Below are 24580 nucleotides of genomic sequence, written 5' to 3' on the forward strand. Positions count from 1 at the left end.
TCACGAGCTGCTCGAGTCGATATGACTCGCATCTGTACTGTCGACAATTAGCTCGACTGCACCTAGCAATCCAAAAGAAATGGTCGGAACTGGTCAACACAAAGGGTGTGGTACACCACACTGACAACGTCAGACCACATATATCTTTAATGAGGGGTCACGGTAGCTCAGTGGTAGAGAACAAGCTCTGGTGCGTGGGGTCCCTGGTTCGATCCCTGGCCAAGTAAGATTGTAGTGTACAACATGGTGTCCGTGGTTTTTTTCCGGGGATACCCTCGTTTCCACCCGCATTCTCATTCCACCAATGTTCTGAACTTCGATGGGAAGATTTAACGCATCGGCCGTTAAACCCTAACCTGGCTAATCATTTGTTTCGGTTCTTGCAGGACTTCTTGACTTGCGTTAAGATAGTTTCAAAAGAGGCCTGTCAAAACCACCTTTTTTCACCAGAAACCACAAAAAGTATATAGGATGCCGGAAAAAAGATAGAAAGTCATCTAATGAAATGGTGCATATCTAGTTTCATAATGTTACTTCCAAATCACTATAAATGTATTCCCAATTTTGATCTCCAAAGGTCACAATGCTCTTTAGGCAACCTGATAACTGGTGGATAAAAATGTGGAAGAAAACGGAAGAACCTCTAGAAAACCACGGACACGATGTTGTTTACCAGAAACCCGAGTGATCATGGCTGTTGTATCACAAGAGAAAAAGCAGTTGAACCATTTGAAATGAACTTTTGAGCACTTAGTATCTATCTCGAACTGTGCTTTTATCATGTCACTTTGAATAAAATACGGGGCCGCGGTGGCTCAGTGGTAGAGCGTTCACCTCTGATGCTTGGGGTCCCGGGTTAGATCCCAGCCCCCGCCAAGTGAACTTTGTGGTGGACAAACACCGTGTGCGTGGGTTTTCTCGGGGTTCTCCCGTTTCCTCCCACTTTCTTCATTCCACCATTTCCTTCATTACTCATCATCACCGTCCCCTTTAGCCTAACCGGCAGAACCGCGGGACGTAAAACTCAAAAGATTTCATTTCATTTTGAATAAAATACGAATTCCAAGGGGGAAGAGGGGGTTCAATATTTATGCAATATTTATGCAAATATATATGTATGTATCTCAGGAACTCCTTATGCCAGAGAGAGAAAAATCGGTATACCAACTCCTCATTAAAAAAAAAAAAGCGTAGAAGTGTTCCAGCATTTTTAAAGAATAATTCTGCTTTTAAGGAGGGGAGAAGGAATGCAATTTCTATATGTTCTTTCTCAATATTAAAATCAACGTTGTCAGTGTCATCACCACGGGAAACCGGCTAAACAGTTTGAAATGAATTTCGGAACATACCACCTGCTCATATGATCAAACCGAATATATTAGACGGCTTGTGGCAGTGAAAACTGACTGGAAAGAGATTACTATATGACGAAACTGGCAAAAGAATATGCTCGCTCTTGGAAGAACAAATGCAAAAGTTGAGGAATAATTCGCATTCAGGAGAGGTAAAGACACAAGAGATACAATTGGATTATTAAGGGTAATCAGTGAAAGGTTCGTGGAAAAAGGGAAAAAGGTGTATGTTGTTTCATTGATATAGAGAAAGTTTCGGCCGTATGAATTGGAAATTGTTGTTGGGAGTTCTAAAAAAAGTGGCTGGATTGAATTGGGAGTTCTAAAAAGTGGCTGGATCGAAAAGATCAAAGACTCATAAGAAACATACATATGAACCAGCAAGTAACTGTTACATTAAAGAAGAAAATGACAGAAGAGTGCAATTGGAAGGAGGATTTGACCGGGATGCTGTCTCTCAGCAACATCACGTAATTAATATATACTGTATCAAGAAGAAATAGCGAAAAATAGTCTACATTATAGAGACGGCATTTCGGTACAAGGTAGAATGATTAGGTGTATATAGTTTACAGATGAAATAGCGTTTGGTGTAGAGTATGATTTGAAAACTTGAGAAATGGCTGTAAAGAATATGGGATGAAAATAAATGTTAGAAAGACAAAAACTACGGTGACTTGAACGAAGTGGTGGTTGTCAAGAATGAAAATAGAAAAGGTGGTCAGTTTTCGATACCTGAGTATTATTAGTTATAGTATGAAGTGCGAACATGAAATAGAAACAAGGATAGGAATGGCGAAAGAAGCCTTTAGGAGAAAGAAAATTCTATTCTGTGGGGCCCTGAAAGAGTTGAGAAAAAGACACATAAAATAGTTCGTTTGGAGTATTGTACTGTGCTGGGCAGAAAGATGGACATTACGCTGAAGTGATAAAAAGCGACTGGAAACTTCTGAAATGTGAGTGTGGAGAAGAATGGGGAGAATTAGCTGGACCGTGCAGAAAACGAACGAGGGGGTGTTAGAAATGGTGGGGAAGGAAAGAACAATTCTAGATATTAGTGGAAAGAGGAAGATAATCTGTTCGGACACTAACTAAGAAGGAACTATATCATGAGGTACGTACCAGAGAGTATTGTGGCAAGACAGAGAGGAAGGGGCAAAGGAGGCTCCAATTGATAGACGGTGTTATACGTAAAGATGAAGTGGTTATCTGAAGATCGTAGAGTACGGAAGCTTCTCAGTTGCAGGAAGTGACCTGCCAATTATGAAAAAAATATCCATGATGATAATGATAAGAAGGAATGGACATGTAGTGCGAGAGAAAGTACATGTCAAATTCCCTATGGAAAACAGCTCTTCTTTCATGAGTTGAGTTGATTTTTGGTTTAACGCGCCTTTCAGCAGCGAGGCTATATGAGACGTGGACCTATTGATTAACGTGGAATCCGAACTACATGAGTTCCCGCCGGGAATAAAACCCGGGTCTCCTACACCAAAGGTGCGTACGCTAACCGCTTAGCCACGGAAGAGCTCCGTCTTCTTTCATGTTGTATTTAGCAGTAATGTAAGTGTTACTACAGACCCAGTGCTCTAGTAGTTTCTAAATGGAACCTGCCTGTATTGGTCTGTATTTATTCTCGGGTGGTGTTTTCTTCACTATTTCGGTACCTTACGAATTTCCTTTGGTGTTCCGCATAAATCCATCCCACTTCTGCAATATCATCTCTATATAAAAGAAGTAGTCCTGACCCACTGATGAACGTCTGGGGCAAACGTCTTAAGCTAGAAACTTGAAATTTGGAGAGTACATGTGAGATTCGTGACGTAAGATTAGTGATGAGCAAATGCAAGACCAAGACCAGGGTGGTCTTGGTCTTGGTCTTACACATCCAGTCTTGGTCTTGGTCTTGTCCTGGAATCCTTGGTCTTGGTCTTGGTCTTGGTCTTGCACATGCAGTCTTGGTCTTGGTCTTGCATGCAAGAGTCTTGCAAGTCTTGCATTTAAGAAACCTCAAGCTTTTCATAGGTAAATTTTACTACGGATATAAGGGATAATAAGCTCTACGATGAACCAATAGTAATGGAAATACACTGTATGTTTCTAAATGTAATATAGTTTAACTTCGTGTAAGTATGATGATAGCGTACAATATAGGTGATAACCATTATTTTTTTTTAATGGACGCCCACGCTTCACTACTTATAAGATATGCCTAAATCACAACGTTTCGTAATTTGTTTATATTTTTTAAGAGATCCAACACTCCACTGGTTCCCAAACTGGGAAAACTACCTTTGAGACATATGAAAGAAAATCAAAAGGGCACAGATTATTGAAATACCATGAATTGCAAAATTATTTTTACACACTAAAGGCGTCCGATTTTTCTTCTCAACCACGATTAGCTAATCCTTGTATTAAACAAACTTCCAATTAAATATTGAGATTCTGTTTTATTGATTCCAATATGTACTCTATGGGGCATAAACATGGACATTACGCAAAAGCGATTTAAAAATTGCAGGCTTTCGAAAAGTTGGCATGGAGAAAAAAGGAGAGAATTAGCTGCGTTGAACGTACAACGAATGAGAAGGTGTTAGAAATATCAGCAGTAGGAGGAAAAGAAGAATTTTAGATATTCTTAAAAGGAGGAAGAGGAACTGGTTAGGATATTGGCTGAGGATGAACTGTATTATATGGGACGTGCTAGAGGATATTGTGGAAAAAAAGAGAGGGAGGGAGCGAAGGAGACTGTAGTTAAAGGAAGGTATTAAAACAGAAAATTGCCACGTCAAGACGAAGAGTCTAGCTGAGGACCACCGAACATCGAACCTTCTCAGTTGCAGCAAGTAACTTAGTAATAAGGCAGAATAGCTATGATAATGATGATGCTATGTTTAGCATCTAAAATAGCAACTGAAATAATAATAATAATTAGTTAGTCACTTTTTACTATTAGTAAAGCGCTCTCCGATATCGATCATTTTCGATTATTTTTATATTCCTCTCCCCTCCTCCTTCCCCATGTTGCGAGACAGCATTAGAAGTGTCACTGTTCATCCCAATGATTTCGAAAACCATGAGTTCGACATTGATGATAGTAATTTTCGATATATATATATATATATATATATATATATATATATATATCCTTCCTTTCCCAAGTTCCGCTGCTGAATTTGCATCTAAACGGGATAGGAAGTATCACTTTCACCTTAGCGACGCCGAAAACTACGGATTCGACACTAATATTTGATCATTTTTGCTCATTATTATGCATCTCCCTCTCCCCAAAGTTACGAGGCTGAATTTGGTCGTAAACGGTATTGGAAGTTCAGTATTGAACTCAGCGACCTCGAAAACTATGGATTCGACACTAATATTCGTCTTTTCGATCATTTTAATATATTTTCCCTTCCTTCCACCAAGCTACGGGATTGAATTTGAATTTAAACAGCATCGGAAGTGTCACTGTTTAGCTCAGCGACCCCCAAAGCTATAGATTCCATTTTAATATCAGTCATTTTCGATCATTTTAAAATATCTTTTCCCTACCCCTCCCCTAAACTTCACCGTCAAAGATATATGACAGAAACCATCTCAGATTCGATCCTCATCTATGATGAAAATGAGATCGAGTTCGGTCGGGTGGTTCAAGAGTTATTAAGCTTTATTTATTTTTGTTTATTTTCCATCCCATTCCTCTCCCCTATGTTCTACCATCAAAGTGATTTGATAGAAACCACCACAAGTCCGAACCTCATCTATGTTGAAAATTTGATTGAGATCGATCGGCTGGACCAAGAGTGATGAAATCACAATGACAGTCACTTATATTTTTAGCTTTTTTACATATATCTCCCTCCTCCCCTCCCCTTGTTGCACCATCAAAGTAAAATTATAAAAATTTCTCCAGGTGAACTTCATCCATGTTGAACATTTGATCAAGATCGGTCGGGTGTTTCAAAAGTTATTAAGTTTTATTTATTTTATTTATATAAATCTCCCCCTAACCTCCTCCTCCCCTACGTTCTACCATCAAAATGAAACTCTAAAAAACTTTCCAGGACCGAACCTCATACATGTTAAAAATTTGATTGAGATCGGTTCAAGAGTTAAAAGTCACAAACTTAGTCACTTTTATTTTTATATATGTTAGCTTTTGTACATCTCCCCCTCCACCCCTACGTTGTACCGTCAAAGTGAACTGACAGACAGCATTACAGGCTTGAAACTCATCTATGTTTAAAAAAAATGATCGAGATTGGTCGTTTGGTTCAAGAGTTCAGTTTTATTTATTATTTTATAACTCCCCCTTCTTCCCTCCCCTAAGTTTTACCGTCAAAGTGAAATGATGAAAACACTCCCAGGCCCAAACCTCATCTATGTTGAAAATTTGATCGAGATCGGTCGGGTGGTTCAAGAGATTAGTAGTCATAAAAATAGTCACTTTCAATTTTACAACATATATTTTTTGTTGTAGTATAATGTTATATTGCTCAATCCTCGATGTGCAATATACCTGAGGAGGCTAAAAGTTATATTAATAAACAATTATTCAACGTACAAGCATCCGTTCATGAAATCAAACTTGCGGTCACATGGACTAAGTTTTTGTCAATGTCATGAAAATATTATTTCGATATTAATTTTATGAGCACACACTAAAAATTTCCAACGGACGCTTGAGTCTCGGAGCCAAGGCCATACCCACGTAATCGACACCTATGGTGTACGGTATTACCGATGTTCAATACTACATTTCTCTTTATTTTTGGAAGAAGAACACCACTAATATGCTTTCAAATGAAATGTATCTAGTTTAACGTCCCACGATTATGCATCAAGGCTAAGGGAGACGATAATGATGAGAAATGACTGAAATGGTGGAATGAAGAAAGTAGGAGGAAACAGAAAAACGCCGAGAAAATCCACGCACACAGTGTTTATCCACCAAAATGCTCAAATAGCGCAAGATGACACCTATGTGGCTTGAAAACGAGCAATATCTACAGAAAATGCAAACAACCAATTCAGAAAACAACATACTGTAGCTATATGCTACAGGGGCAGATCGACTCACACGGATTGCATAAACTACTGGGAACACATTCACTTCAGCAGCATTTTTACTGAAGCCAAGAAATCCATCTTCTCCTTTTTTTACATTCTAAATAAAAAAATTGAAGTAGTGCCGGTACTTGAACAAGACTCTTGGGCAAGAGTCCTGGTCTTGGTCTTGCATCGGGATTCCTGATCTTGATTGCAAGACTCTTGCAAAAACTGCAAGATCAAGACTCTTGCGCTCATCACTACGTAAGATATCATTAATGAAGATTTTTTTTTTTTTTTTTTGGAAATCTGGCGCGAAAGGGGTAGGGATATTGCAATTATTATAATAAGATATCCATATCTCAAAATCCGTTAAGGTTAGAGACATGAAATTTAGTATTTAGACTTTTCATTTAGAATAATTAGGAAGTATTTTGGCGTTTTTTTTTCTTTTGACCTAGAAGAGAAGAAAAAGGGGCGTGGATGATTCACTTATTAAGGGATGAAAACTCAGAATTTCAAGTGTTCTGTCCCTAAACTTAAAGGATGTCGAAATATGGACATCTTACTGGAAATTTGGCTTGGAAAGGGTTAAACGGGAGTTGCGATTATTATAAAAAGGCGTGAGGGTATAAATGTAGTATTCACTAAACCTTATTTTTCTGGTTAGAAGAACGGGGACTAGTTTATATGTAAAATCTTACATGGCCCTAAGTTTTAACACGATAGAAATTAAACGTAAACATTGTTTAAGTTAAAAACTATTCTCTCAGAAAAGAAACTGTCACCAAAAGAAATCCTTAGAGACAGAGCTACACCGGAGGTGTTGAAATGAAATATCTAAGTTTTACATCCCACGGTTATGCCGGTTAGGATAAAAGAGACGGTGATGATGAGAAATGAAGGAAATGGTGGAATGAAGAAAGTGAGAAAAAATCGGAGAACCAGAGAAAACCCACGAGCACGGTGTTTGTCCACCAAAAAGTCCACACGAAGCAAGCTGGGATCGAACCAGGGACCCCAAGCAGCGGAGGTGAACGCTCTACCACTGAGCCACTGTGTCCTAACCGGAGGTGTTGCCAGAAACTAAGAGACTAATGGTTTCTGAAGACATTATATTGATATTTCTTTTCATTATGTATTTAGTTACACTGAGACATAACAATGGACATTACCAATATTGTACTACTGATTGCCTACAAAAGCTAAACTTTCAACTATTCTCCAATATGCTAAAAAAGTAAAAGTACTCCTTTGTTTACTCATTTGCAGTATGTATTAATGTAATGAATTTATTTACTTGAAATATAATTACTTTCATAAGCAGGTGTCCTTTCCATCAAACACAATCCTCATTAAAGTTTGTTTCATTTTTTCATTCTTTTTTGTCGTAAACGAAACAGCAACAAAACCATAATAAGCAATCAAGTCTATAACAATTAAACAGTCCGACGTTTTTAAACTTTTGAAAAGTTACAGAAACAAAACTAATTGATTCTGACTAATTTTAGGTCCCTGAATATGAATATGATATCCATTTTACTGCATTAGCTCGCATTTTTGTGTAACGCATAGTTGCCAGATTTACCATAATAGGGAAAATGAGCTATCATGAAGTGTACCGGCCAATGAGCTGTTTGCGTGCCGAAAGGGAATCAACTTAATTTCGACAGTTGGTCAAGAACGACATTCGGTTTTAAAAATTCTTAAAATTAATTTATTGAATCAAACCAGTTAAAAAAAAAACTATATATTCTGTTTGTGTATTAGCACTAAAAACTATATATATTCTGTTAGTGTAGGCTTATTAGCATTGACATACACAGAGTAATTTATAAAGTCTAATGTTTAGAGCTGCAAATAATACCATCTGCTTTACTTTTTTCCTTTATGAAATGTTGGGTCCTCTCTCTTCACCGACCAGCAATAGTCCCCCATCATTGCAGGGTTCCAACGTCCTTGATATCGAGTTTCCATCGTTCTTATATCCTGGGTCTCAATTCGTAAAGAAAAATCATTCGCAACTATGTATTCTCCATGGGGCACTTTGATACGACCTGTTCCAAACAAAGCACTGTCTCCTGATTCTCTGGGTATCTCAGCCTGTTTGCTGAACTGTACACTTGGTGACATTGGAAGCATGATCTTATTTCATTCTTTTTTTGTGTGAGAGTCCCATCAGACGTCAAAGCAAACATTTAATTCACACCAACCTAATACATTAATTATAATAGTTTAAGATACTTTTAAAAGAAGTTTTGGGTATTCTAGGAATCCGTCGAAATGTCTGTCAGAACAGTACAACAAATTTTAATTTCAAATGAAGTAGTGTATCAAAATATAGTGTTTGAAAGAAGTAGTTCTTAGAATGTGTTGTCTCCTGCAGCTTGTTTCATGGATATGTGGTTACTTTTTAACACTGTGTAAATGAAAGATAAACTCATTCGCAAATAATTAACCACATACCTATGTTTATACAGATGCAGATTTTGTGTGCGGGTGTGACGTACAATTGTGGCAAGCATTGTTGTATTCCAACGCAATCAATGTATGTATATGATAAGGAACTATCCAATATATTCAGACGTTCTCCCCCTCTGTCTAGTGGATAGTGCACGGGGTTCGGTTCACGGGGCTCGGTTCCCAGTGGGAAAGACATGATATCTGAACGTATTTCGGTGATTGCACCTTAAACTGTATAGGTCTATGTCTCATATAACCTCGGCGCTGAAAAGTGAATCGCCACTTCATAGAGTTAGCAAAACATTATACTATATTCGGAACTCATACAAATATTACGGTAACTGAAGACAATGGTTGCTTAGTTTTGAATTTAACATTCCTTTTCAGTCTGAACCTATATGAGATACTGACTTACAGCTGAACGCGCGAACTGAAATATTACCTTCACCAGGAACCAAATCAAAGTATCCTGTGCTGAAGGCGCGTACGCTAACCATCAGCGGCGAAAGAGCTCTAGAAACTATGGGTATTGAAGTAAATAATAAAACGAATTATGGCATAAATTTTACTGTATCCTTTGACACACAACAAGGTATGCCTAGAAGTTTACGCTCATTCGCCTGAGAACAATTAACTTTAAGAATCATTTTGCGAAGTTGCCTGAATACGTCGTTTTGTACATTATGTTCTTTGTACTCATTTCGATATCTTCTCCATTATATATATAATTTTTCGAATACAGATGTAATGGTTGCTTGGGAACTTGGAGGAAATATAATTTAAATAAGAATGAATAGAATCAACTCAGGTGCCTTCGGGTTATTGGTTTTTATAACTTCTGAAAAACTACGCAGTAGAATCAAACCCGCAAGATAATTATTCTAGATTCCTGTAAATGAATACCAAGCTTACTTACATAAACATTTATTAAGAATACAGGGAAGGAAGTAAACAGAATCCTGACACAAAAGAAAAAAAAATCTGTTCTTTCGCTATTGCTATGGTGATTGCGTTCTTTCTTCATCGCTATGGTAACTAAGTCCCGTAACTCCTATGGCAACGGTGCTGTTGTACTTGACAATGGGTGATGCTTCCACAAAATATTACATCTGTAATGTTCACAGAGACAACTTCGCGGAAATTATGTAATCACACTGAACTACACTAGTTGCTTCGTTACTACACTATTCTCAATTGTAACGACGCAACTGGTTGGGAATCGAATCCCTTCTCCAACAACAACAACAACAAAAAATCCGTTTTAAAGTAGTCTTGAAGAAGGAGCTTTTGAAACCATCGAAAAGACGTCAACTACCCCTGCGTTGGACTGAGTTGGCAACGTGCCAGTAATCAATACCTGCTACTCCGCTGCTGAACAGTCGGGAAAGCAATACACGGAGAATATAGGACAAAATAAAAACTTCTCCACTGGCATACTTATATAACACAATCATACCTTTTGAGGAGAAACTGCAGATATAGCAATTCATTAACAATTAGAAGTTCAGAAATTCTTAGAACGAGAATCTCAAATTTGCAAAGTACTTGTCCACCACTACAATCACCTCATGTTGTTGTTGTTGTTCTGTACACTTATGAAATGCATAAATCACATGCATCGCCACAAGCACCGCTCTTGCCACATCAACAGGTAACATAGGAATTCACAACGTTCAATAGTTTATTAAGGAATTACCACCGGTATGCTGAAGAAGCATATAAACTATGAAATTACAACGAGGTGTGGTAAATGAAAATAGTTCAGTTTACTCAGTTTTATTAATAAATTAAATTTACAGCATGTCCCCTCGATCCGCACCAAAAACGAAAATGTGCATACATTATTAGTCAACTCCAACAGTCTGTACTTCAGAGGCCAATAGCACGATTATTTGTATGGAATCTTTCGCATTTATCTTTAAATTACATTCACAAAGTAAAAGGTTATATCTGATATAAACTAAGTGATAGAAAAGGAAATAATACCTGAAATTGCTAAACTTCTAGATTATCATCCATACAATAGTATTCATTTGCTTGTCTTGGTCCATGTCACGCCCTTGGAAAACTCTAAGGAAATTCCTCAAAAACTAAATTTTTCAACTTATTCAAGGGTCTACTCCAATAGCTTCCTCCCTCTCTCGAGCATGACTATTAAAAGCATGTTCCTGTATAAGCTTAATTGTTCTTGTATAACTTATAAACTTTTGGTACGCACTTTCAGTACTAATTGCATCAAATGTTTCATCATTTCTCCTGTAACTCCTAGAATTTCAATAACACTTTGAAAAAAAAAATGAAATGAAATCTTTGAGTTTTACGTCCCACGTTATGCCGGTTAGGCTAAAGGAGACGGTGATGATGAGTAATGAATGAAATGGTGGAATGAAGAAAGTGGGAGGAAACAGGAGAACCCCGAGAAAACCCACGCACACGGTGTTTGTCCACCACAAAGTTCACTTGGCGAGGGCCGGGATCGAACCCGGGACCCCTAGCACCAGAGGTGAACGCTCTACCACTGAGCCACCGCGGTCCCCTCAATAGCACTTCGAATCACAAGCCTTCTGTGGGAAATTTAAATACAGGTTTCTGTATTTAAGCTATTGGAGTATATCTATAGGAAATTTAAATACAGGTTTCTGTATTTTATCAGAGTGACTATGTTGATACAATATTCTAAATTAACTGTTTCATTCTGATAAAGACTGAAAGATTTCTTCATGTTCAACATTCTTTTCTCAGCACCGAGGCTATAGGAGAGGAGACCGGACCATTATTCAGGTTTATCAGAAGTTCACTCCACTAAGAACGAACCCAAGACCACTGTAACATTTTGTTCTTACAAAGACCCGGTAATTTTACAGAGAATGGATTTATTTCATCTGCTTAGTGCTTTGTACTTGAGATCATCATCATCATCATCATCATCATAGGTGTTTTATCGTCATTGGCCGGTCACTTGCTCCAAACCTGAGAAGCTTCTATGTGCCATGTTAGCCAAGCTTTTCGTTTTACGCAGAAATTTTGTTTTAATACTGTCCATCAACTGCGGCATGTTTCGCCCCGTCCCTCGTTTTCCTGCCACCGCACCTTCTAGCATGTCCCTCATATGATACAGTTTCTTTTCAGCCAATATCGCAACTACTTTATCCTCCTCTTTTCAATTACATCTAGAATTGCTCTTTTCTCCCCCATTATTTCAAAAACTTCTAGACTTGTTCCCCGTTCGACCCAGCTAATTCTTTCAATCTTTCTCCACACCCACATTAGAAGCTTCCAATCTTAAATTCTACCGAGAACGGGAATCGAATATAAACCAACCGTTAAATTTGACAGAAGCCTTCCTCAATACAATAAACATTACGGAAAGTAATGTATCCTACCTCGTTAGGCAACAAACAATTCTCTGGAGTTGGCATGTACAGTATGCCATTCAGGAGGTTTCATTAATTTTGTTTCACACTGTAAAACTACATAGAGTTGAGTTGATTTTAGTTTAGCGTCCCGTTCAGCAGCGAGGCTATATGAGACGTGGACCTACTGATTAACGTGGAATCCGAACCACATGATAAAACTACATAGACTTCAAGAACTCGTTCAATGTGAAAACATGACGGAAAGTAAAATAATAATAATAATAATAATAATAATAATAATAATAATAACCATAAAAGTTTTCTTAACCACAAAGCTTTTATAAAACGTACAAAACAAAGTCTTTTTGTGGGATAAAATAATGAAATTGGACAAACACTATAACATAATTTGCCACAATTGATTAGAATACGATTACCTAATGCTTTTATAGTATTAGTGCGTTTTACCCCACTAAAAATCCCTTTTTGTGCACTTTTAAAAATTACTCTTTTTGAAAGGTATGTTTTTTCCTGTTATTACTAAGTTTTAGCTGCATGAATATAGCTAAAAAAAAAAAAAAAAGCATTATTCTTACATTTGCACACTATTTTAGCACAAGGATTTCCTTGAAAGGATCAACAACCGTTATAACTATTCCCATTTAATTGAATGGCAGCAAACCTAAATCGAGCCATAGTGACGACCCATGCTGCTTCAAGAACACGTGTAGTAGTGCTGCTGTACTGCTGGATGTACCTGTACATATTTCCTATCATCTGCGTGTATAAGGCGCATCCTTCATTTGTTATATTTTTGGGTAGGTGGAGTTTACACACTCGATATTACGGTACCGTATATATGTCTTCATCTGCCTACATCTACCAGTATTTCATATGAAATTTCTAATAGTTTCCTTATTATAATGAAAAAAAAGCGAATATTGGTAAAAGTCAAACTATCAGAGTTTTAGCAAAAGAGAAACCTGCAATTAATACCCCCTCCCCAAATAGGTTATATAATTGAGCATTTTCCTCTTCTATTAGTCAATCTTTTCCTCATTAGTACCATATAGGGTATAAATTGGTGTATCTGGAAACGTCACACTTCTTAACTCAATTCCTCTTAAATATGGTAGTAGCTCAATATTCTTTGATAATGTTGATTTTATCAATGCTAATTTTATATTATATACATATTCAAAGTAACTGAGGCTGAATATCGGTTAGTGTTGTAGTACTTACTGTACTTGGAACTGAAATATCACAACACTCCGTATAGTAAAATTGTGCCTCCTGCCTAAATGCTGATCCTTCTAATGAAAAACTGCTATCTGCAATTCTGCTTTCCCATTTACAGGGATTAGAGAACAGATCCTAAGATCCAGATGCGTAGCAAATGTTGTATCCCACCACTCTAAAATTTTATAATTTCAAAGTTAGTATATCAACGACAATTAAATACTAATAAGGGAACAATTATATCCAGGCAATCAGTTATGATTTTCAAAAACAAATAAATATATAATAAAATAAAATGAATTGATGTTTCACAAGTGTCTTTTTTAAAACTACATTGTTTAACAGGACAATTTAAAACTTTCTTCATCAAGAACTTGCACTAACCATTTACCAGGATGAGCTATACAGGGTGTTTCAAAACGACATTAACAACGTTTGGGAGATGAATCCTGACATTAAGATAAGACGAAAAGTATAGACTAACCTGGGTGCACAAATGCTTCCTTTCAGAGTTATATGCTGCCGAAAAGATGGAAAAATTAATTTTAAAGGTCCATAGCTCCAATACTATGGGACGACCAAGACTTCACTTAGGAAGTAGAATGTGCCCTATCCAAATATTCATGTTTCAGAATCCTGCGGTACTTCCGCAACAACTTTTATACAGTTGGTGAGTACTTCAAATGATATGCCCGTAGCCAAACTTTTTTTTTATAAAGTTGTTGTGTGAGTACCTTAGGATTCTGAAAAAAAAATGAAATCTTTAAGTTTAACGCCCCACGGTTATGCCGGTTAGGCTAAAGGTGATAATGAGAAATGAGTGAAATGAAGAAAGTGGGAAAAAGCGGGAGAACCCGAGAAAACCCACGAGCACGGTGTTTGTCCACCACAAAGTCCACACGGCGCGAGCTGGGATCGAACCAGGGACCCCAAGCACCGGAAGTGAACGCTCTACCACTGAGCCACCGCGCCCCCTAGGATTCTGAAACATGCATATTTGGATAGCGCACATAGTTCCTAAGTGAAGTCTTGACTCGAGTACGGTATGTCCCATAGTTTTGGAGCTATGGACATTTAAAGTTCATTTTTTTCGTGTTTTTGGCAGCCTATAACTCCAAAAGAAAGCATTTGTGCACCCAGGTTGGTATATACTTTTTTTCTTACCTTTGTGTCAGGATTCATCACCTGAACGTTGTAGGTGTTCTTCTGAAACACCCTGTATACATTTTTAGGACTGTTTCCAGATACGATTTCTAATTATCCCGTATTTATATATATATATATATATATATATATATATATATATATATATATATATATATATATATATTTAATACAGTTTTATTTTAATTATTGACAATTATTTTCTAATGCATTTGTCTTCCACATTTGTTCTTTTTAAAATCGGTATCAATTCAAACCGTTTTGTAAAATTCGCCCCTCTCTCTACCGCCTCGCACGTTTAGATCTTATATAAAAGGCTTCGTTGAAACACGCATAGCACAAGGATTTGAAGCTGTAAGTACATACCGACATGACTCAACATTCATAGTAATACCGAAAGTTTGACCCCTGGAACCTTTATCATTCGTGGACTTAATAATAGAACTTTTCCCCTGATGGAAAGATGTGACACGTGAGCCTTACGATAGTACGTTAATATTTCCAGGACTTTCCCAGTATGTGTGATATGTTATCCAGACTTAGACAAGAGAGGTTTTGGGGGAAGCTTACTAAAGAAAAATGTAGCTTCAAGTGTTTTTCATTGGACCTCTTTCGGAACAACACTACTTTGCCTTACAAAAGAAATCTAATGAAGAACATACAGTCTGATCAATAGGCTTATAAAGCATTCAAAGCATATCATGAAGGAACAAAATTAATATAGATACTGGAATTGTTTCATTTCCCTGTATCCGACTGTTTCCTGCCTTTCGTCGCTTCACACGTGCAACGAAGAAGAAACTTCAATTCAGGGTCAAATGAACTTCAAACAACGAAATGAAGCGAAACCGCACGACAGCTCGTTGAATTGCGAGATGACTGAGCGATCGATTTGATGAAGATGAAAGGTATATCATATCAGTTAATTCTTGTCTTCCTCTGCAAACGTTGTTCAATGACCCGAAAAGACTTTACAACGTGCTTCGGAATGTGAACTGCGTCTTCGCTTGTCGTCAATCGATACCACTTTCCTGAAGATATACTCTATTTGGCTCCACGTATGACTGAAACCATGCATGTGATACAAAGCGTAAAATCTTGTATGTGAACGAAATGGTCTGTTACAATGTCCAAAGTAAGCGTAAGCGATAGTAGTTCCATTCGTGAATGTTTTTCTTATAATTGTTCATTGCAGCTTAAATTGATTCTTAAAAAATAAATTGAAATCTTACTTTAACATTCCATGTATATGTCTTTTAGGCTAAGGGGAACATGATAAATTCAGTGAGTGACTATGGAAAAGTCAATGGAATGAGGAAACAAGAGGAATCTAAGAAAACAATACAGTGAACCAAGAACTCATGTGTCCTAGGATCAAACTAGAAAACTCTCGAATTGGAGGTGAAGACTGCTACTAAGTTAACATGCCGTGCTCTTTTGCTAAATTCGTATTCTATTAGTTTTACGTGTAAACATGGTCAAATAGTGACTTCCTTTATTAAAACATGTATTATAAAATTTCAAGCTTATCCTAGTAAATCATCGCGAGAGAGAAGAAATCCCCCCTTACTGAAGGATATCATCTCCTTATCCAATTGTAAGAAGAGAATCGCATTATTATCTCCTTACGGTATGCTTCTTCGGGCTTTTTCTGTATTAATATTTTCTGATTCTTCTTCACAAAACCAAACAAACTTAATTTACATTAAAAATACTGCAATAACGCTCTTCATGGAACAAGTAGAACGTTATTATATTTCCTCCTATATATGTGTATGTGACTTATCAAGCATGTATGTACGCGTGTAATACGCAAGATATATTACTTTTTAAAAATTGATTTCATCCTCTCAAATAAATTTCAAAATACACAGTTTGCTAAATTTGACTTTGAGTTATAAGCATTTTAAGATTCAACTTACCCCGAAAAATCAGTATACAGACTTAGGTACATGTTTTAGAAATTGACGATAACTTCTGATATACTCATATTTCACAAATGGGACTTCGGTATTGGAATCTGTGTGCCCCAAATAACAGGAAACGGAACTTAGGTGAAAATATCAAAATTTGCACATTCGCGATTTTGGCACTGGACAGATTGTATGTAGTAGTAGTAAATATGGTAACAATAATGTAGCATGGATATTATCATTGAGTGACTAAGAATGCTGCAGAAACTACAGAAATTGTACATTTTGACTTGATTTTCAGTTTAGCGTCCCTTTCAGCAGTGAGGCTATGTGAGACGTGGACCTACAGTTTAACGTGAGATGCGAACCAAATGAGCTCCCGCCGGGAATTGAATCCGGCTCTCCAGCGCCAAAGGCTACAGGAATTATGAAGAACATGATTTTCTTTCATGAGAGTCTGCTCTTAAACACACGTGATACCGATAAAACGTGATTTCAACGCATCAGTACGCTTTAAAGAAGTGTTACATACTACTTGAAAAAATAATCAAAATCACACATTTTCCGTTTATTTCTTGTTCATTCGAAATAATAACAGTGGAAGTCCGTAAATAGTTTCAGCGTAATCTTTACTAATTTAGTCAATTATAACTTCTACGATACTACATCTTTCATCTATAATGAAAACAAAATTACAAATTTCACATAACATCGAGGAAATGAAGTAGTCCACGATAAAAACACAAATCATGTAACAAAGTAGTACAATACTGTGCTGGCAAGTTCATTTTAGGAAGCTTGAAATACTTTTTAACATTGTTCATGATATAATCTTTCACTACAATTTCCTATTAAAGCACTGTTATTAGTAATAATGTCCTGCTCTATGTGTTGTTATTATTTGCTGGATACTTCATAGGAACAGTCACAGTCCACATATTCTACATTAACCGAAAATGAGCTTTGGACAACTTAAAATTAAGATGGAATTTTAGTCAAAATAGCAGCCACAAGCAATTATTATTAATAAAAAAAAAACACGAATTATGAGTGGCAGCTTACAGAAGACAGCAGTAACAACGTGGGACAGTACTGACAAAGACAATCTTCTGGTTTATATTGGAGAGTGGACAGTAACTCTCACATTTTCATCTTCCATCATTTCCCAATCCTCTCAATTTTATCATGTGGCAATTTGTTTATACAAAATAAATGTAGTAACTGCGAAACATGTTATTACATCATGCCCTTTCATGGCCAAACGGCAAACGCACGTGTTTTTGCTGTGCGTATTCTCAGCGTCATTTCATATGCATGTCATATTGTATTTCCAAAAGAGAACATTCTTGGTCATAGTAGTACTAAATATTTGAAGGACCATTAAACATATATTATATATATATATATATATATATATATATATATATATATAATGATGAACATCTAAACAAATCTCGTGTCATGTTTCAGTAATTCGATGTTCAGTGCCTGAAGTACTTCACTATTTGTGTGTCCGTTCTTTTTCTTTCTTTTTTCTTTCCTGAAAATACTACCATACAAACCTACTAATACTCACAGGCTAAGGTAGCTGCCCCTATAGCCCGGCATCCCGCGGCGCCGCTGAGAAGGCGGGGATAAGGAGAGAGAAGGCGGGGGCAGGTTGGGGGCGTGGCCTCACCACCACGGCCGTAGTCGCCCCGTCCATCCTCCAGCGGCCGTAGCCCGGGACGTGAGCCGAGTCACCATGGTAACACACTGGAACACTGAAAAATCGCTAGAGACGATACGCAGAACTTCTCTTCAGAACGCTGCCGAACTCACGACTGCAGTCAAATATTAACTTACTGCCCCAAACCATTCAACAACGCATGTGCTGTAGAAAGGGCTGCAACACTGCTGCTCCCTGTCGAAAACGCACGTGATAGTTCCTCAAAAGTTTAGAATTATCATTATTGAATCATCAAGCTAGAATGACAATCCAAGATCACGAATCACCACAAGTTTCCAAAAACAAAGACATTCATTCTCAAGTAAGCAACTACGTGATACTGCAATGCGCAGCAGCTATTCCAGTAACAATGTTTTCTAGGAAAAAAGAAACACGAACATATCTACATTTCTGTGGAATCAAAGAAATTCCATCACTTTCTCAATTCTTATTTATACGTATTCACAGTTACCGTCTTTGTATACGTATCTATAGAAGAAAACATTCATTTCATTTACAAAGTCTGTATTCTATTTCGAAAGAAGAACTGAATTTTAAAAAATGCTAAACCATAATAATAATAATAATAATAATAATAATAATAATAATAATAATAATAATAATAATAATAATAATAATAATAATAATAATAATAATAATAATAATACACTGTAATAATAATAAAGTTTCATTTTTGTAGACATCATCAAGTAGGTTTTTTTCAAGGTGATGCCAAAATCATATTTACGATTTTAAAAAAAATCAGTCTGTGGCATAACAAGTTGTTACGTTGCACATGTGTTTCAGAGAAATAAGTTGTTATAAACAATCTCACTCTATATGGACGGGAAATTGCAACAAAGAGAAGTAATACCACGTCCAACACTTTACACTTTCAAGCTATTATTATGTATAATACAATACAAAGTGAACACATTTTCTTAACTTACGAAAAGTTACATATTTGTCTACGACTAACATAGGTACACCTTCAATATTGGATTTTTATAAAATATGATGAATATCCGTTCCCTATTACGAGAAACAGGCTAAGTTGCGGTTTGACTTTCGCTAAATGCGTTTAGTGGCGTTGGAAGAAGAAAAATACAAGGAACATATTTTCCTTGACAACAGCTGCAGACACCCCTAATTAGTTGGGTAATCATCGAAAGTGCTTTATATTGAAAACTGTAGCAACATCTTTCATGAAACCTGGTAAATAGGCCTATCAGTTTCTGGATACGTGAAAGTGATTTAGCTAATATGAAGTTTCCGGAAACCGAATTGATGAAGTTTACAGGAGAGAGAGATATTCGGAGGGTTCAAACATTTTATCTTGCAGACTGTTGTAACGATTTTTACGGGATTTTCCATATTTTCCTTGGTACGAGAAAACTATTTACCTTAGTCAACATTTTGAAAACTCTTTTAGGGTCGTCGGCAACAATATCTTCGAGAAATGCTTCTGTTTTGAAGCAAAACATTTTGTCCACTTACCCTGACATCTTTACGGATTCTCATAACAACTGAAGTAAGTCTAATATTATCTTCTTTTATTATTATCTGTGAACTTAAGCTGTTTGTGGTTAGTAGTATCGATAACTTACCGAATTTTACCGGCTGACAGGTTTAGAATACAATTATTATTAATCTATTTTGAGGATTACGAGCTGGTGCCGTCAATTTTATATTTCAGTGTTGGCAATCCTAATGATTAGGGTTTTCAAGAGTGTAAAAGTAGGCGTAAGCTGCCACCATATTTCTCGGCAGTTGATGGTAACGATGCAAGAACAACACTATGCTAACCTTATGAAACTTATATGTAATTCATGAGTATTACAAGAGTTATCTAACATTTGCTGCGAAACGTTAAATATAGTATTTATTACAGCTTGTATGTAACCCTTCGGAAATAAAAGTTATTTACACTAGGTATGCATTAATTGCGAATTTACACCACAGCGATCGACCTAGAATTTTTTAGTGCATCAATTGTTTTCGTGAACAGCACGACATAAAGAAGTTGAATTTGGTACATCAGTGAAAACCATATAATAGCTTTGAGTAACTATGTCCGCAGAACAAAACGAAAAGGGCTTAGCTTTTTTTCCTATTGTTTACAATGAAAATTCGCACGACAAATGCTTTTCTAATCTCAAGGTTTGATATGAATTTGTAACTTGCATAAGCTGAGTTGATACGTCGAAAAATATGAGAAGTAATGTCGGTATCTCACGGCTTGAGGTTCAGTTGCAACATTCTTTTTCCTTCTGTAGGTCAGCACTTCAAGATTTCCAATCATTCATCACAATTTCAACTTCGTGTCAAGAAATTTATCACATCAAGTTTACATCAGATTTATGTGATTCTTTCCCTTCACCCCCACATCCGACCATGGTTTGATTAAGTAATTACATCCTTCTTTCCTAATTGATTTATACAAAGTAAGTATTCTCTTCTTTTCTTTGAAATGAACTGGAATTATATTGTTATTTTACTGATTTCTTCTTCAATTCTGATTAAATATTCCTTGCTTTGTCAAAACAAATGTTCATTATATCTTTATATAAACGAAATAATATGTAAATGACCGTAGTCTACTGGTTAGAGCGTTGAATTCATGCCCGTGTGGTCCCGGGTTCGATTCCCGGCCGGTTTTTTTTAATTTTAGTCGTCCACCCAGCATCGTGAGGCCAACTGGGGATCTACTTGAAAACAAGACGTGACGGCCACCAGGTCTACAAAGTTCCTGTTGCTCATGTTAGGGACAGCACGTCGCAGCGCGCTGACCACGTGCTCGCTGCTAGGCTGGACGTAGTTCAGCCGGTCGCTAGCGGACGGCGCTGGAGCAGGCTTAGGCTCACAGATGGGCCGTTACGCCAAGTGGTTTGGTTTGGTTTAGTAAGTAAATGAAATGTGACAAACGTTACCATTATCTCACACGATTTAATTTCCGAAAAGTATAAAATATTTAAATATATCTGAAGTTGAAACCAGTATAATTTCAGTTCATTTTTAAAAAATGTGAACAATACTTCCCCAGATAACAGTAACAATAAATCAATGCGTTAAAAGCAATTATGACAAAAGTACTCAACACCGTTAAGGCAAACAGTCCGACAAATCCGACCTGACTGGATTCGACCGCACTTGTCCGTATACCATGTATCGGTACGGCTTATCTGCATTAAGGATTGGAAGAAAGTTCCGGTTTCGCAAGGAACCGGTTCCGGAACAGGTTCCAGGCCTGGATCCGAAAACCCGGTTCCAGAACCGGACCTTAAGAACCGATTCCAGACTAGGATCCGAAAACCCAGTTCCAGAACCGGATCTTAAGAACCGATTCCAGATCTGGGTCCGAAAGCCCCCAAAGACCGGTAAAAAAGGCACAATGTTCACCATCAAAACACTGCAAAGAGGACCATGCGCTTGTGCCCTCCCCGCCCAGACTCGCTTATGCTCCCCAGAAAAAAAAATGGTCCACCAGTGGGTATTTAGCCAAATCAGTTTGCCTGTTTAGCCAATGAATTTATCACTTATCCAGCTTGTTTAGCCAAATGGGAGCCTGCCTGTCTCACCATTTCATCTATCATACAGCCTGTGAGCTATTCAGGTTTAGCGTAGGGATGGCCCCAAAGTTCCGGTTCCAGCAGAACCGGTTCTTAGAGATCCGGTTTTCAGAATCTGTTCCAAACCTGGATCCGAGAAACCGGTTCCGGAATCGGATCCGTTCAGGGCCGAAAACCGGTTCCACTAGAACCGGTTCTGGCCATCCCTAATCTGGATTATCTAACAATTGTGAATTCGATATTAATACACACACCACTCATTCACTCGCACACAACGGATGTATCAGAAGTCCGGAACCAAATCCATTGTAAATAAAGCTACGAAAAAAACTGGAAAGAGAGCAAATTAGTTGCATCAGCTGTTTGGCCTTCACAGGGATAAAGCGTTCTATGTTTAATTAAGAAAAAATCGCTCAGTTCAGCAGGTTATTCGAATAGGACAAAAGGGACAGAAAAGTCACAAAGAGAACGTGCTCATTGTTGTGTGAAGGACTCTAGAAAACCTCAAATCCGTTCCCGAAGAAGGCTGCATTGTTGGTATGGTGAGGGCTAAAGGGAACATTCTGCTGAACTGACAAAGTAGCCTTTTCATTTACTGTAGGGTGCCTTACAGGTATATGGTCCAAGCGGCTGGTGCGACTGGAAAAAAACATTTTCGATTGAACATCAGGAATTTCCAAGAACTTTCAATTTTTTCGTATCTTTACTCATAACGGAGTTGGCCTATGGCACCGGATTTTTAAATATTGTGTGTATATAAAAAAGTAAATACAATTAAATTATTCTGATATCTGTGGTATCCTTTATTTTCCTAAATATAGGAAACACTAATCGTATACACTTTAAACATATTCAAACACATGTCTGGCTTCTGACCTAAACACATTAATGCGAGTAGACTTCGTAATTACGAGATAAGAAATTCCTACCCATAGTTCGTCACGTTGAATATACCCCATTCCCTCATCTTTTTAAAGTGAACTTAGTAAATGCATGCTACTAAATGAAATGTGAGTATTCTGTTTATAAAAAAAGAGAAAACCTCAACATAGAATTAAACACAAGCGAATGATTATATTCATATTCCACCCCTTCTCTCCCACAAGTTCCGTGACTTGAACTGGAAGTGTTCAGAAGAAGCTAGTAATATGGGTTACATTCCATTTCCCCCCTCAACCTTTGTGTTGGAGCACATGCGAGTGAATAAAATATTCATATTTTGTGAATCAGAGAGAGCCATAAAGTAATACCATTTCTTAAGGATTCCTCACCAGTCCAGATCTTTCTACATTTTTTTAAATAACGTGTAAGTAATAAACATTCAATTTTGTATTATTATTTAGCACTTAGTGAAATAGTTTTTTTTTTTTTAATTAGTACTGCCTACAAGACAGCAAATAAGGTTTTCTTCTCTAGATTCTCAACAATGCTTTTCTAGACTCGTCTCATGGTACAAATTTTATTTTTATTTAATTTCATCTAGAAATTAGAGAATACTGCTTCCGATTCACGAGCAGTTTAAACCAATTTTTAAAACAAAAAATCCTAGTTAATCTTAAACACCAACTTTTTAAAGAAAAACAGTCCTTTTATTTTATTTATAGAACTAAATAGAAAATGAGCTGTCAGAGCTATTTAGAAAACTAAATAGAATTGTTTTTTTAAAAAAAGCTATAAAAATTAGGTATGTGAATGTTATGTGAAAATATTAGTTAATCTTTCGAGATCACGATTTAATTTTCAGCTCACTTCCGTTAATTAGTGAAGTGCTGGCCGTGTGTAGAATGGGGAAGCCGCGCGATCTATCTGAGTTTGACCGACCTCACGTTGTAATGGCCCGGAGAGACGGCACGAGAATTTCGAAAACTGCAGGACTTGTCGGGTGTTCGAGGAATGCTGTGGTGAGTGTATCTAACAAGTGGCGAAACCAAGGGAAAACGACGTCCAAACGTCGAAGGGTTGGGCGCCCCCACCTCATTACAAATGTCGGACCTCGTAGGCAAGGCAGACTGGTAAACTGCGGCAGAACTAACATCAGACTTTAGTACTGGGCAAAGTAAAAGTGTCTGAAGAAACAGTGCATCGAACACTCCCAACGATGGGCCTCCGCAGCTGGCGACCCATCCATGAGCGAATGTCACCACCACGAAATCGGAAAATACGACTGAAATGAACACGTGACCATCACCACTGGACCTTGGCGCAGTGTCAGAGCGTTGCATTGTCTGATGAACCCCGATACCTTCGTCATTACGATGGGACGGTGCGAATCCGTCATGTTCCAAGGAAACAGCTCCTTGACACCTGTACTGCGGGACGGAGACAAGCTGGTGGTGGCTTAATTATGCTCTGGGGAACATTCATGTAAGCATCCATGTGTCTAGTGGAGCTTGAGCAAGGCACCATTACGGCCGTGAGGCGTATCGCACACTGCTTGCAGACTACGTACACCCCTTCATGACGACCATGTTTCCCAACGGTAGTGGCATTTTTCGACATGATAATACACCATATCAAGGCCAAGAGTGTGATGGCGTGGTTCGAGGAAACAGAGGAGAGTTCCAAGTGATGTGCTGGCCCCCAACTCGCCGGATCTGAACCCAATCGAACACATCTGGGATGTGGTTGAACGTGACGTCAGAGCGCATCGCCCCCTCCCCGGAATTTACGGGAATTAGGTGATCTGAGTGTGCACATGTGGTTCCAACTTTCTCCAGCGACCTACCAAGGATCACTGCGTCCATGCCAAGACGTGTCGCCTTTG

At 37.6% G+C, this 24580-nt stretch overlaps 1 protein-coding gene across 2 annotated transcripts in view; it reads right to left on the minus strand.

The window, feature by feature from the left end:
- LOC145688344 (SRSF protein kinase 3-like) overlaps nt 1–24580 on the minus strand; it is a 354260-nt gene that overhangs the window by 264127 nt on the left and 65553 nt on the right. Inside the window, exon 1 of one of the 2 annotated variants that reach the window (XM_081762484.1) lies at nt 18116–18352. The exons of the other annotated variant lie outside the window; for it this stretch is intronic. Coding sequence (XP_081618610.1) covers nt 18116–18147 — 32 coding nt within the window. The 5' untranslated portion in view covers nt 18148–18352. Of the gene's footprint in view, nt 1–18115; nt 18353–24580 lie in introns of those variants that run through there. 2 annotated transcript variants of the gene reach the window in all.

The sequence above is a fragment of the Thermobia domestica genome, chromosome 6 (assembly GCF_964235325.1).
Source record: "Thermobia domestica chromosome 6, izTheDome1.hap1.1, whole genome shotgun sequence".
NCBI lineage: Eukaryota > Metazoa > Arthropoda > Insecta > Zygentoma > Lepismatidae > Thermobia > Thermobia domestica.